The 14,984-nt window shown below is 43.3% G+C and overlaps 1 protein-coding gene across 7 annotated transcripts in view; it reads left to right on the top strand.

Moving 5' to 3' along the window:
* Positions 1-14,984, top strand: part of LOC118393838 (transcriptional enhancer factor TEF-1) — a 55,532-nt gene that overhangs the window by 10,320 nt on the left and 30,228 nt on the right. For all 7 annotated transcript variants that reach the window (XM_035786961.2, XM_035786959.2, XM_035786960.2 and 4 more), the window contains exon 3: positions 8,457-8,709. In XM_035786961.2, the coding sequence (XP_035642854.1) occupies positions 8,508-8,709 (202 nt within the window). In that variant the 5' untranslated portion in view covers positions 8,457-8,507. The remainder of the gene's footprint in view (positions 1-8,456; positions 8,710-14,984) is intronic.

Genomic DNA, 14,984 nt, shown 5'->3' with positions numbered 1-14,984 from the left:
CAAGTGTTTCTACAGGTGACATTCCTACCTCTCTCTTTGGCCGGGATAATTAGTGTTCAGATTCTCAGACACTAGGAGACCAGCTCAATAGGAAACCTCACAGTCCCCATGTACCTCTCACATCTCAGGACTATCTGATTGATGCCACATGGTGTTGAAGACCTGGCATCTGGGGACAGGGATGGAGATGGAATCTGGGCACACATAGTTTTGAGCATGAATTCTGTGATGCACTCTCTCAATCCATGTTTCAGGAGTATTTTTCACAAAAATGATGTATTTACTAATTCCTAACAACTTTTAGTTCTCTATTTATCACATTTGACTGTCGACAGCATTATTACCTTCAAATCAAATTTGAATGGTCACATGCGCCGAATACAACAGGTATAGCAGACTTTACATTGAAACGCTTACTTTCGAGCCCATTCCCAACAATGCAGAGTTAAAAAGTACCTTCTAACAGCATCAGTAATGGCCGTTCTTCCTTGTGGGCCTGGTGGCTACTGGAGGTTTTGTGATAAACAAGGTGCAACATGGTGTCCTGGGGATATGTGGAGTCTATGAACACCAGTAACAGGAATACACAAGGAGATGGGTCTGTTCCATGACAGCCTGTGTGATGAAGTGATAATGATTCTCACTGCCACAGAGTCTTCTGCAGGAATACAAGAACCCGGACCCACTCAGCAGAGAGTGAGCAGACACAACAAAATATGCACACTCAGATGTGTGCCATATAAATGTGAAAGGTCGGTGGAGATTATGGGGTTATTAAGGGGTTCTTTTTTAGGTTAGCTTAATTGAGTAGACATTTTATGATTGTAGTTTGTAGAAATTATTTTGAATTGATCCAATAACCTTATTCATAATCCTTGGCAATAACCTTATTCACAAGAAGCTTGTTTTAAAACATATGGGTTGGAATGTACTCAACATAGTTGTACCGTAAATTAAAATGTCAAACCAAGCCATGGAGTTTACTAGGGTTACAAAGACAATGGAATCAGAATATAAAATATTGTATAGAATATTAGGAACACCTGCTTTTTCCATGACATAAACTGACCAGGTGAAAGCTATGATCCCTTATTGATGTCACTTGTTAAATCCACTTCAGTGTAGATGAAGGGGTGGAGACAGGTTAAATAATGACTTTTAAGCCTTGAGACATTTGAGACATGGATTGTGTATGTGTGCCATTCAGAGGGTGAAGGGGCAAGACAAAATATGTAAGTTCCCTTGAATGGGGAATGGTAGTAGGTACCAGGCACACCGGTTTGTGTCAAGAACTGCAGTGCTGCTTGGTTTTTCACGCTCAACAGTTTCCCCTGTGTATCAAGAATGGTCCACCACCAGAAGGATATCCAACCAACTTGACACAACTGTGGGAAGCATTGGAGTCAACATGGGCCAGCATCTCTATGGAACGCTTTCGACACCTTTTCGAGTCCACGCCCTGACAACTCAATATTAGGAAGGTGTTCCTAATGTTTTGTATACTCAGTGTAGATGCTTATTATCTGTCCAAAAGTAATCTTGTTGTAGTTGTATTGTCATTGCTAAGGAAAAGCAGGACACAGAAAACATTCAATTATGGGAAGAATGTCTCCCCCCTGAATATTGTACATTTGACAATCTCAAACTTTGTTCCGTAGTGGTTTCCTTTGTTAACGAAATCTCTTTCCTCCATCTTTTCCAATGACCTTGAGAGAGCGTGACACGTAAAATTGGCCCAAAGTGAAATTCTATGATTGTCAACATCTTTTGAATTGTCCGTCCTATATTACTAGTGCAGTGAGCCGAGTCTTTGCATCTTTGGATAGCGTTATCGCCTTTGGAGTTCCAGTAAGCAAGTTTTTGGCAAGCACCCAGATTAGACAGTTCACTTCTCTAGGGACTTAACATATCAATCATGATATAGTTTGTGTCATGTTTTATTACAGAATAGGGTTGAATTTTCCCCCCCTGTATTTTACAAATGTTTACAAAACCCGGTATTTCCTGCCAAAACCGGAAGTGTCATTCGAAAGCATTATAAAGCATGTCTGGATTTGATTGGAGCTTTGATCAGCGTGAAAATTCCAACCTGATGCTACCTGAGCCTGATGAGACATACATTAAAGACATTTAACGAGCCCAAGCGTAAAAAAAGCCCAAATGCCGTTATCCAATACATACAGTGTCTTTGGAAAGTATTCAGACTCCTTGACATTTTCCATATTTTGTTACGTTACAGCCTTATTCTAAAATGGAATAGATGGTGAGAGACAGAATGCGAGAGAGTGCTTGCGTGTGCACTGATTTAAAGCAACGATATTCGAGTGATAGGCTTTTTTAAAACTCTGCAGCTGTAATTAAAAAATATATAATCTTTACAATTAAAAAACAAGCTGACCCCCGAAAGCCAGATGGAGATGGGTAAATTAGATGCCAATTCGGTCTTTATATTACTGTAGCATAGACTATTCTGCAGCAAATGTAGGCCTACCTGTCACAAGAAAAAAAGTTACCATGATGAGATGGTAAGTCTACATGCATTGTGAACTGCGCTCCATACTGAGATGGACTGTCTGTCCCCACCCTCAGCGTTGATTCATCATGCAGAGGCCGTAGAGAAGCCAGATTTATGCATCACATTTAATTTAACAGTTGCACTTCACACCATTGTCACGTGTGCTCCCTCTCCGGCCTCTAGGTCACCACGCTGCTAGTTATGGGTCACACCTGTCACCATCGTTACTCGCACCTTCGCGTCTTCAGACTCACCTGGACTCCATCACCTCCCTGATTACCTTCCCTATATATATGTCACTCCCTTTGGTTCCTTCCTCAGGTGTCATTGTTTCTGTTTCTGTTTCATGTCTGTGCGTTGTTCGTGTTTCTTGTTTTGTATTATGTTTCGTTTATTGATTAAATCACTCACTCCCTGAACTTGCTTCCTGACTCTCAGCGCACTCGTTACAACCGTGCTGTTCATATAAATCATTTATTATAATTTTACCAGTTTCTCATACTTATTTATCCCGGGAAAAGGGAGTGGTTTTGGGCGGTAAATCCAGGAAAATTTCAGTAACCAGGTTCCCGCCATTCAACCGTATCACTGAACTCTCTGAGGTATAAGTTGTAATTTTCTTTGTTTATGCATGTTGATAAATTGATTTTTGCTCTGATTCGCTCTATCACTCTCTTGCTTTCTAACTTTATTTTTTCTACCATTCTCTCTCTCCCTCCTCTCTCTCTCACTCTCTTTCTCTCCCTGTCTCTCTCTCTCTCTCCCTCTTTATCTCTCTTGTGTAATAATGGATGAGACACATCAGTGCCTTATCATCCAACCAGAACAGATACCAGAAATCCTGCCATCAAACAACAGCCACGTGGTGTATCCTGCTAAGCTTCCATCATTTTGTTTTACAGATCCAAATCCCCGATCCTTGAACTGTGTGTGTGTGTGTGTGTGTGTGTGTGTGTGTGTGTGTGTGTGTGTGTGTGTGTGTGTGTGTGTGTGTGTGTGTGTGTGTGTGTGTGTGTGTGTGTGTGTGTGTGTGTGTGTGTGTGTGTGTGTGTGTGTGTGTGTGTGTGTGTGTGTGTAGATGTCTCTGAGTTGTGAAAGAGGCGTGTAGGGGCACATCATGGCTGCAATGATTGGGGAGACTTTTCAGAGAGGGGTAGAGCCTCAGGAGAACCTGTGAACACACACACAGATACAATGAACACAACCTTTTGGTGAGTGAGGAAAGATATTGAACTCCACTATGATATTATAGGCACATCAGTACAAAATTATAGAAACATAGGCCTGGCTTAAAGCATAGAATTTGCCATCCACAGTGTTAGGCTCTTAGAGAAGGGAAATCCTCATTTACAATTCTATGTTAGAGTCGACACGATGCAAGAAATCATCCATTGTATGTGAAGAGGGTTACAGGAATATGTGTGAGGAGAAAAGTACACACTTTGGGTACACGCTGTTGTTTCATCATTGATTTGATTTTTGGGAATTAAATTAATCAAATTAATTTAAAGTGGTCGCATTATAGTCATCACATACCTTTCATGTGGGGTTTTGTTGATGTCTGTGTTCTTGTCCATTAGTCTTGATGACTGAAACAGTTGGGCTTAGTTGAGTTGGGAATTTGATTTACAGAAATATTTCCAGACATTAAATTAACTAATGACTCACAAAAGCCACAATGCTCTTTACCTGCTGAAGGTTGCAGGTGTTCGTATTGTTTCACCATTTTTGTACTATTACGCAGAAATATATGAATGGAGCCAGATTGAGAAGCTCCCATCTACCATACAGTTCCATTATTACAGCCAAATGCATTTTAATTAAGCATCTTTCTACTTTGTAGACTTGCTGTAGGGCAACTAATGCAATGTTGCTCTACCAGTCTAGCTCCATAATTGTATTGAAAAGTGTGCAGCAAACACCTGCTTATAGTGATACGTTAGTGCACACCAGATGAAATTATCATGTTTGTTGGTGGGCTATTTTGTTTTGAGTGATGTACGTACGATCGTGAGAAAGCGCCTCTCCCTGGGTGGGAATGGGATTTGTCTGTAGCCTATGGTGTCCTTGTTCTGGGTATGTCTGAAATGCTTTCCCTGCTTTGAGAGCGAGGTGTAGCGACAGCAGCCCAGCCACAGTATATTGTTGCATGACTAATCTCTGTCTCCCATCTGCCACTGGGGCCTGGACAAACATCACCACTTCAGCATCATCTGGAGACATATTGCACTAATCACAACACGTGTCTCTCTCCCGGTCCAAACACACAGCCAGCTCAGCATAGCATACCTGTTATGGCTAAAGCACCCAGGCACATTCTCCTCTGTGCGTATTTATACAGAAGGTTGTGTAACATAGACTAAATATTAGAGACACACTTGTTTGATTGCTGTAAAAAAGTTCTTAACAACACAGTAAGTCTGATAGGTTACTATGCTCTTGCCTTGGTGTGCATTTGGATTTGGCTCAGTTCAGCTACATCATGTTGTATTGGTGAATTTCTTTCCCTTGCCTTTCATTACTCAAGTCTATAGGGGACAGCAATGATTTATGTTCGTCATGTAAGTGTTTTAGGGATGAAAAGTCAAGGTCTTGGGAGTCAGCAAATCCTCCATTCTCTCCTATCAAGAAAGAGAAGTGTTTTATTTTCTGTTTGCAAACATGCCCCTGCGTTTGTTTCTCCATTAAGACAGCTGAATGACCATAGTTTAGAGGACGTTCATTAGAAGAATATTCAAGGTGTTCTATGATATTTGTCTTGTGTTTAAAAACATGTTTTATCCGTTAAAAAAAAGTGCAAACTTTCAGCAAAGAATGTCTACTGCTATGCTCCACTGATGATCTCACTCTGTTCAAAACGGAAAGAACGACTCACTTGTCAATGTCGAGAGATCAATGAAACAAAGGGTTATCAGTAATTGAAAGATGAAGACATACCCATCAAACTCTGGCTAATTGAGTGAACCTGACCTCATATTTCCTCAGCATGCTCAAGGAGGTGGTCATCCGCTTGGACCCAGAATTCATCTGGTTGTCGAGGAGCTCTCCTGAGAGATGCTCCTTATGCAATAGTGACAGAGGTCAATTATGTAGGGTGATTTATTACTAAGCCAAATGACTGCAGAGTCACTTCAGCCATGCCCAGTGATTAAGCTGTTGTAACTCAATAGATTTATCTGATGTTCTCTAACACTTGTTCAGGTTAATAGACTACAGCGTGCTAATGACAGTGTTAGGTTAAAGTCATTCATTCAGGGGACATACGGTAGAGTGCTTCTGGCTGTGGTGTCTTGGTGGGAAATAAACTTCTTAACGCCCTTGACAATGTATTATTCCATTGAATTGACTTTGGAGAATGGTGGCAATAAACGTACCAATAACAAGAGAAATGTGTATTCTATGACACCAGTATGTTATAGAATTATGCAGACATTGATTATATCACAATGTAACTGCCACTAAGTAAATGCATTTCTAAATAGCATTGACTTACTGTAGATCTGTCAGCTGTACGACGTGGATGCTTCTATTGGCCAAGAGAGGTACTCTTGGGCCCCTTTGCTACCTCAGTCTTTGAAGCTCTTTGTGATTACATGGCATGGAGTGTGTACCGCTGTTTCCCCCCTCAGAGTAATCCTGCAGCAGATGCGGCTTGCCACCATCCCCAGCAATGGATGGAGGAGAGAGGAAAGGTTTATTTATAGTGGTTATATTAAAAAAAATAATTTAGAGTACCACTTAAAATGAATGAATTAGCCTACCAAGTTCTATTCAACCATTTCAATATAAGCCTACCCCCCTCGATCTTTATACCCCGGATTCAAATATTTTCTGCTCTATTCTTTTCATGTAGTAATATGATAGGCCAAGGCTCTCTGCTGCCTTCCCTAGCGGTAAATGCTAGTTGTGGTTGAGAGCTCAGGTTTTTTTTGGGACAGGGTGGGGTGGTGGATTCAATAATTCATTGCACGCTTCAGTGTAACAGTATTCATTTCCTGGTGTGGCGCGTCAGGGGAAACCACCTGTAGAAGAGCGGGGAAACATCAGACCATTGTGGAATGAACATGGCCATGAACTCACTAAACACCCCTCCAAATATCAGTGTTGTTTCCCTCTTTTGGAGGGAAATCATGAGCTAGCATGGAAACCAGACGTGTCCAGACACTCACGTTAGCTCTCGCTCTCTTTCTTTCTCTCGCTCTCTCTTTTCTCTCTCTCTATATATATATAGATTTTTCTCTCTCTCTTTCTGAATGGTGAACCCCTGGAAAGAGTATTCACAGCCATTTAAGAAAAATAAATGCTGTATCACAGAGAAGACTCAGAATCCCTTACGGCATTGGCAATGACAAATGCAAAGGCGTGTTTTTCAAAGGTCCACTCAAAAATACCACTATTATGACTTGACTGGATTTGACTTGTTGAAGAAGTAAAGAGAAAATCTTGCTTGAGGTCAGGTATTACAATCATGACCGGGCTGCCTGTGATTACCGGTGTAGTTTATTATTCAGTCGGGGTGGAGGGAGCAAGGCTGGAGAAAAAGCCCAAGCCATTTAGTGGTCGAAATGGACGTTTTTTTCCCCTCCCTCATCAGTCTGTGAGTAAGTTCTGCAGAGTCAGCAGTCAGTTCACAAAAACAGAATTCAGTAAATGCTCCCTCCACTCTCTGGGAGGTTTTTTTCTTCTCCCAAACAGCTTGCTCCCATCCCCCCCTCTCCCCCCTCACGAACCGACATTCTAGAAGAAACATATGCTGCTAGTCCCACTTCACAACAGCTTGTGCAGCTTGAATAGGATCTTGCCTAGAGAGGAAGCGGTCGTCTGGAAGGGGAGAGGAGGATAGGGAGGGAGAGGGGAAGATAGGGAGGGAGATGGGGAAGTGGGGGGTGGGGGGGTGCTAGAGTGAAGGGCTACAAAAACATCCACCAAATGAACTCCCTAGTTGTGATTTTCACCGTTAAAATTCAACTCAGCATGATTGTCTACAGCAATACATAAGAACCTACATTGCTTTCATGAGTTACTTTGTGGACAATAGTTTTGATTGAGGAGAGATGGACACTTTCAGTTTAGGTACTTTTCTGCCTCGAATTTAAATGTGATTTCCTCCTCCTTCGCTTACAGTCTAGCAGTTTGAATGAGTTTTTAATGGGGATCTAATTCAGATCAGGTTGTTTACACAGCATAAATGCAAAGAAAATTGAGGAATCTCACAGTGGAATTTTCTGTCAAGGGAATTCACAATGTGGAAAACAGACTCTTTCCTTGAACAAAGAGGACAGGGGATATTTTTTTCCATTTGAAATTTAAAGTGGTACAGATATGGTTGTGTCCTTTCTTGAGTGGGCTTCTCTATTTCTTTTTGCCTCATAAACATTCTACAGTTGTCCTACATGAATTTCATCCAGATTTAAGAGTCTATTTGACAGTCCTGACAGCTGGTATTAAAAGGCTTCAACTGCTCCTGTGCAAGAGATGCCAGGTGCGCTGGATGTGTTTTAGGGTTATGTTCTCATTAGATATTTTATATTTCTTGTATTTTTTATTTGCCTGATTATCTATTTTGGAAAGTAAAGGAGGGGATTCTACTACAACAAGCTAAAAATGGATCCTGTGATGAAGTCGCTGCACTTGACCTCCATCACATCATTTGTTTTAAATGGGAGATAACATGAAGTATTTTCAATAGTACCATTTAAAATTTCGGACAAAAACTAGCATGAAGGAACGTTTCAGTCCCTTCCATGGCATCTAGTAAAACTGTACCACAGTCATCCTAATCCTAACATCATAGGTAGATAGCCAGGCCAAGAATCCTCTCCTGTTTGGCTCACCACACTATTGACCAGTGGCCATGAGCAGTGTGTTGTCATCTTGGAGGCAGATGCCTGTGCTGTGGAGAGTAACGGATGGCTTGTGTTTGTTTATTTGGGAATTCCAGATCTCTCCCTACTGTGCTCCAGGCTTCGGCTTGGAGATCCCAAGCACCACCATGGACCCCAGCAGCTGGAGCGGCAGCGAGAGCCCTGCCGAGGACATGGAGAGGATGAGCGACTCGGCAGACAAGCCCCTGGACAATGACGCCGAGGGGGTGTGGAGCCCCGACATCGAGCAGAGCTTTCAGGAGGCGCTGGCCATCTATCCCCCCTGTGGGCGCAGGAAGATCATTCTATCTGACGAGGGAAAGATGTACGGTGAGTACATGGGGTCAGGGGTGTGGGTTGGTACATGGGAGGAAGAGCGACGATACCCTCTTTTGTAATTATATATATATATATATACTATTTTTTTAACGTAGATTTTTTAAGATGGTAGTCACAACATTTCACTTTTAAAACCAATTGCATATCATCATTTCACACTCAAATAATCTTGGTATGGGAGCTTGTGCCCAAAGTGACTGAGGAAGATTTTCAGAAAGATTCAGTGTTAATAAAGGGACCGTACAAGTGAAACAATAGACTGGGAGTGAAAATGTCAATCAGGAATTCATTTGTGGGACTTGCAGGCTGTTAAGGGCTCCTTGGCGGTAGCCATACATTCATGTCCCTTCTCTGCAGAAGCAGGAGTCTATAAGTAAAGCAGCATTAACTATTAGGCAGGGGCAGATGGTGCTGTGGCTGCCACCAGCTGTGGCTGCCACCAACCCCCCCCCCTCCCCCATTCCTGGCTGGGTGATGTCATGGAAAGAGGGAATATTTTCTTTCTGCAGTGTTGGACTCTCTCACAGCCTGTCAGTGTCAAGTGAAAGCAGAAAGCCCCTCGGGGTGTTAGTTTGCAGCTGTCATGTGACCCCTCCGGCCAAACCAAATGTAAAGTCTAGGAGTTGCAGCGAAGCCTCCTCAGCTGCCGGTACAAAGAGGCTTCAGACCACACGACCAACCAGCTCACCACCTCAGCACCACCTCCTCTCTCCCACAAGCAGAATGGGAGTGCCATTCTGAGCATAACAAATAGGTTTGCCTAGCAAGTTTTAAATGATTAACGCCAAAGACAAGACTCACTAGTGCAGACTGGACACGCCAGTCTCATTTTTGGTTGGACGCATTCTTCTCTCCGATAAGAGATCAAATGGCCACCATCAGACAAGTTATATAGCTCAGGCACTTCCACCATTTCAAATTCCACAAAACACCATCTAACATAAAACAGCACGTTTTGTGTCAAATGCAAACCTTGGGAGAATTGATAGGCCTTTGCTGGCTCTGCTAATGCATAAAGAATATGATAATAACCGATTCAAGGTTATTCATTTTCATAAAATCCATTGTCTTCTGCTTTGTTTGTTTCCAGTGCTGTGTAAAGGGAAGTGCCATGCAGAGTGGTGTCTACAGCTATTCCGTCAGTGGTTGTGTTATTGGTGGTATTGAATGTACCTTGACCTGCTTGGGATCAGGGGGATTGAGCGGAGGTCAACCATGCTTGATGTGCTGGGTATCCGCTTGCATATAGTGGGGCAAAAAAGTATATAGTCAGCCACCAATTGTGCAAGTTCTCCCACTTAAAAAAGATGAGAGAGGCCTGTAATTTTCATCATAGGTACACTTCAACTATGACAGACAAAATTAGAGAAAAAAATCCAGAAAATCACATTGTAGTATTTTTTATGAATTTATTTGCAAATTATGGTGGAAAATAAGTATGGTGGCTGACGAAATACTTTTTTGCCCCACTGTATATACTCACCAGCATAATCCACTGTGTCCACAGACTGGCCTTTCACTGTGCCCTGAGCCAGAGATGTCAGCCCATCACAGTGAAATATTGACTGAAATATACACTCAGTGGCCAGTTTATTAGGTACGTCGTTCACGGAAATGGTTCGCTCCTACAGACAGAGTCACTTGGCCGTGGCTTGCTATATATAGCAGGCAGACTGGCATCAAGGCATTCAGTTACTGTCCGATTGAACATTAGAATGTGCAAAACAAGTGACTTAAGCGAATTTGCCTTGTCTCAACAGTACAGGCTGATGGTAGTGGTGTACTGGTGTAGGGAATGTTTTCAAGGTCCCTTGATAACAAATCAAATCAAATGTATTTATATAGCCCTTCTTACATCAGCTGATATCTCAAAGTGCTGTACAGAAACCCAGCCTAAAACCCCAAACAGCAAGCAATGCAGGTGTAGAAGCACGGTGGCTAGGAAAAACTCCCTAGAAAGGCCAAAACCTAGGAAGAAACCTTGAGAGGAACCAGGCTATGTGGGATGGCCAGTCCTCTTCTGGCTGTGCCGGGTGGAGATTATAACAGAACATGGCCAAGATGTTCAAATGTTCATAAATGACCAGCATGGTCAAATAATAATAATCAGAGTAGTTGTCGAGGGTGCAGCAAGTCAGGACCTCAGGAGTAAATGTCAGTTGGCTTTTCATAGCCGATCATTAGGAGTATCTCTACCGCTCCTGCTGTCTCTAGAGAGTTGAAAACAACAGGTTTGGGACAGGTAGCACATCCGATTGAGCAACAATTGAACACCACAGCACATCATGCCCCAAAGAAGTCAGGCTGTTCTTGAGGCAACATGCGTAGGTGTGTAAATCTAGTGGGATGATCCTTGTTTTGAAATAATGCTTCAAGTACCACTGAAGTTTATCAGGGGATGTGTTAATGGACAGTGTATTATGTGAGTAACACTCTCTCTTAATTTTCATGCTGCACAATTCAATTGCTTTTCTGCAGCACAATGGCCAACGGATCCAAAGATGTGAAGACAACAAGCTTACATGCTGCACATGAAAGCTCTATACAAGGTTGTTTGTTGTGCCTTGGAAACAGACTGGGTCGAGAGCCAGTGTTCAGCTGTGTGAAAGAGCTTTTGAAAGACAATGTGTAGAGGAATATATATATATTTTTTTCAGGGGGCTAGCGAGGAGGGGAGACGTGGACTTTCTGTGCCTAACTAACACAAAGTTTGGTAGGACTTTGAGGCGGGAGGGCGGGGAGGGGAGCAGATTGGAACTGGTCTCAGTGTGTTTGTGGGCTTTTTCTGGGGGCAAGGCTAGCTGTTCTGTTCAACCCTGCAGCTGTTGCTGGGTCCTAGTGCCAAACCCATCATAGCGTGAACTGTGAACCCACTCATACTCACTGAGCCATTAAGAGGACTGTAGCACTGCCCAGTATGGAAAATAGGCTGCCTTTTTATTGGGACTGTTTTGATTTTTAAAAACATGGGTATAGTGTTTGTTTACATATTATGACTGTGTAATTACGGAAATAGTAAGAAATATCAAACATCTTACCTTCAAGCAATTTTACCAAAATAATTTAACTCAAATGTTATTGTTTTATTAAGAAATACTATTTGCACAAAAATGTAATAATTATCAAACATTGAAATTGTATTAGTATTATTATTGGAAGAATGCCCATTTTTAGAGGGTAGTCTGTTATGGATGTAGTCAGTGGTGTTGTAAACTGTGGAAAGATGCAGCTCTCAATGAGGCAATGTTGTCTCACAGGAGACACTGTGTCTGACTGGAGAGCCAAGAGGAATCTCACAACACAGCCTCTTCCATCTCCCTCAGGAATCTCACACCTTCCTTCCTTTCTCACCAATCATGAATTGTTGGGATATCTGTATGATGCCGGTGTCATTCTTTAAAAAACAGAGAACAAAGGGGATATCTCTAGAGGTAGCCCCCGTCAAAACAGATTTACCAGCAAGAGCCTCATCTTTAGACATACCGACCTGTTGCATTTCCCCGAGAAAAACTGAAGCGTTTTGTTTATGATGTTAGATATGTGTCTGTTTCTCCCTGCATGCTACAGATTTCCATTAGTGAGGTGCTCTAGCTCGCAGGGCATCACTTCAGAATGCCACCAGAGATGATGAGAAAGCCATGAAGTGGTCCTCAGTGCTGATGGAGGGCATTGATTGGTCTGAAATGCCACAGTGATTTGTGTTTTAAGAGGGCGAGCCGGGCCCTGCCAACCATAGAGCATCTCCCCTCACACAGCTTTGTAATCCTGGTCCACAGGGTTTGGTCCTGATGGACACACAGACAGACCACCACCGCCCCTCTCATGGCATCTGTGACAGGTGGGGGGTGGAGACGCAGGTATTTTGGTGATGAGAGACCCTGGGGATAGTACTTGGGTACCGTGCATAAAGCTCATCACAAGAGGAATCGTCCTGAGTGCCCTTAAGCCCTTTGGTGCCCCCGGACCGAGTGCAGTTAATTAGCAACAGTCTCTATAGCAACTGCCTCATGGTTCAAAACAATGTCTAATTTCGGCTTCTTAGCCTATCGTGGCGGTGTTTACCTGAAGAGCTTTCTGGTGCCCTGAGTCTCATCGGGGCTGGCGCCGTGCCCAGTCTCAGAGGTTAATTGTGACTAGGGTGAACAACAGCACAGCTGCATGGTAGGCAGAGCCTGGCCCTGGGCTGGCTGATGAGAGGATCATGAAAAGCACAGTGAGAAAGTGGCTGTGGCCCCAAGCCCCCAACACTGCTGCTTACTTACATAATTCACCTGCTGTGCAAGCCTCTATTTAACTCAGCCCAGAAATGGGGTTGACGCATGAAATGACATGCCCCACATTATGAATGTATTCACTGTGTATTTGCATTTACGCGCTAGCCTTGCAATACAAGTGAGTGAATATTTCCCATTTTACTGCTGCCAAAGAAAATCTGAATTCATTCAATTTTCCCAGGTGTTGCCTATAGTCACATTTCTTGTATTTTACGCTCATCACTTTCAAAGGATGGCTGTATCTAATTCATGTGTTCCATTGCAGAGCTGTTTAACTCTAGTGTGTGTGTTACATACCGCAGCAAAATATTCCACTTTACATCAATGTAGATAAAGCACTGGCACAGCTATCATAAACCAGTCTAAATATCACAATATGTTTGTGTTGGAGCAGTAAAGCCGTGGCAACAGTAATGATTATGATGTGTGAAACGACCATCTGTGCTCTGCTCTTGGAGGCTGTCTGATTGGGCCCTATCTGGGCCTGGCCAATCACTACACTGTATCTGTTGAGTTTAGAGGTGGAAAATGTTTACTGCTTTCTGTCATTTCAGCTTGATGACTAAGGTACAGGTAAGACAGGGCTTTACATGCGATTCTGGAGATTGGCGACACTATCAGTCCACGTATGTCTTGGTCCTTCTTGTCTTTTGAAACAAAGCTTTCCCATTACTGCTATGCTGTGTGCTCTGTCATCTCATCAGTGGGCCGACCCATGCCTCTCCTACGGGCACTAAGTGGCACTTGGTTTGCAGGGATGCCAAGGATGAGTTAGGCATAATGAGCAGACCTGGCTCACCCCCGATGGCCCAGCTCTGTGCTCCTCTGGGGCCCGCTTTGCCGGCCCTGCAGTGCTTCCAGAGACAGCGAGCGGACCTGAGATCCCCCGCTGGGCAGATAATGAGGAATTCTGGGATCAGCTCAGGCTCCCTGAGTCACCTGCATTCACACAGATTGGAGTGTGCGGAACTTCAGGACGGAGAGGCATCAGACACCTCCACAATAATCCCCTCTTTGTTCCTGAGCCATTGTGGCAATGGAGCACTGCTGTGTTTTTACACACATGATGGAAAAATTCCAATTATATTATATTTTTCTCCTGATAAGAGGAACCCTTGAAGTGTAATCGGAGTTCAGTCTGGACCGGCTAGATGTTGGCATTGTGAGACTAGCAGGGGGTTGTGTTGAATAATGTAAAGGATGTAAAGGTCATGAGTTCATAGGTTGACACACCAAAGTTATGTAGTCATTCTGGGTCAGTCAGTGAAGATGTTTCTGCTTCTATCTGCCCGTCTCTCTGTTTGTTTTGTCGTCCGCCCTGCCCCACTCACTACAGTATATTTAGTTTATTCTCAGGGACAATGCTTCCAATTGTCTGCTCCTTAAAATTCTGTCGGATTTTCAAAGGGAGACTGTTGCAGTATAACGAGACTCACATGACATTTCAGCCTCTAACATTCGAGGAGGGTACCTTTTATATGTGCTCTTTGTGCTGTCATTTTAAACCAAGCTCAACACTGACAATCCTGCTGCTGCTTGCCTGCACCTGTTGTTGTTTTGTGCCCGTGGCAATGAAGAGAGAGACGTGTGTTCGTTCAATAGGCCCAGCTCGAAGAGTAGGAGTACAGGTGATAGAAACAGGTCTGGTTATATTTACAACTGGATTTCATATCATCAATGTAATCGTAATGTAATCAATTTACATTAGAAGGGATTTTAATCTAGATTCTCAGCTTTTTTGATGATCAGTACTGTTATTTTTAGTAGGGGTCTCCCCAGCATGTAGACCCCAGTGTCGACCTGTGTTGATATTGAAGTGACCCTGTGTGTGAGGTGTGACCAGGCATGGCATGTTGGCACTTGTCTTAGATTCCTGTCTCCTGCTTGCCTGCCTGCCTGCCTGCCTGCCTGCCTGCCTGCCTGCCTGCCTGCCTGCCTGCTGCGTTAACCAACCTCAGGCTGTTGGGGGATTGCACCACGCTTGGCTGCTCA

This window comes from Oncorhynchus keta, chromosome 14 (assembly GCF_023373465.1).
Source record: "Oncorhynchus keta strain PuntledgeMale-10-30-2019 chromosome 14, Oket_V2, whole genome shotgun sequence".
Classification (NCBI taxonomy): domain Eukaryota; kingdom Metazoa; phylum Chordata; class Actinopteri; order Salmoniformes; family Salmonidae; genus Oncorhynchus; species Oncorhynchus keta.
Note: the sequence above shows the minus strand (reverse complement) of the source record. Positions and strands in the feature narration are given on the sequence as shown.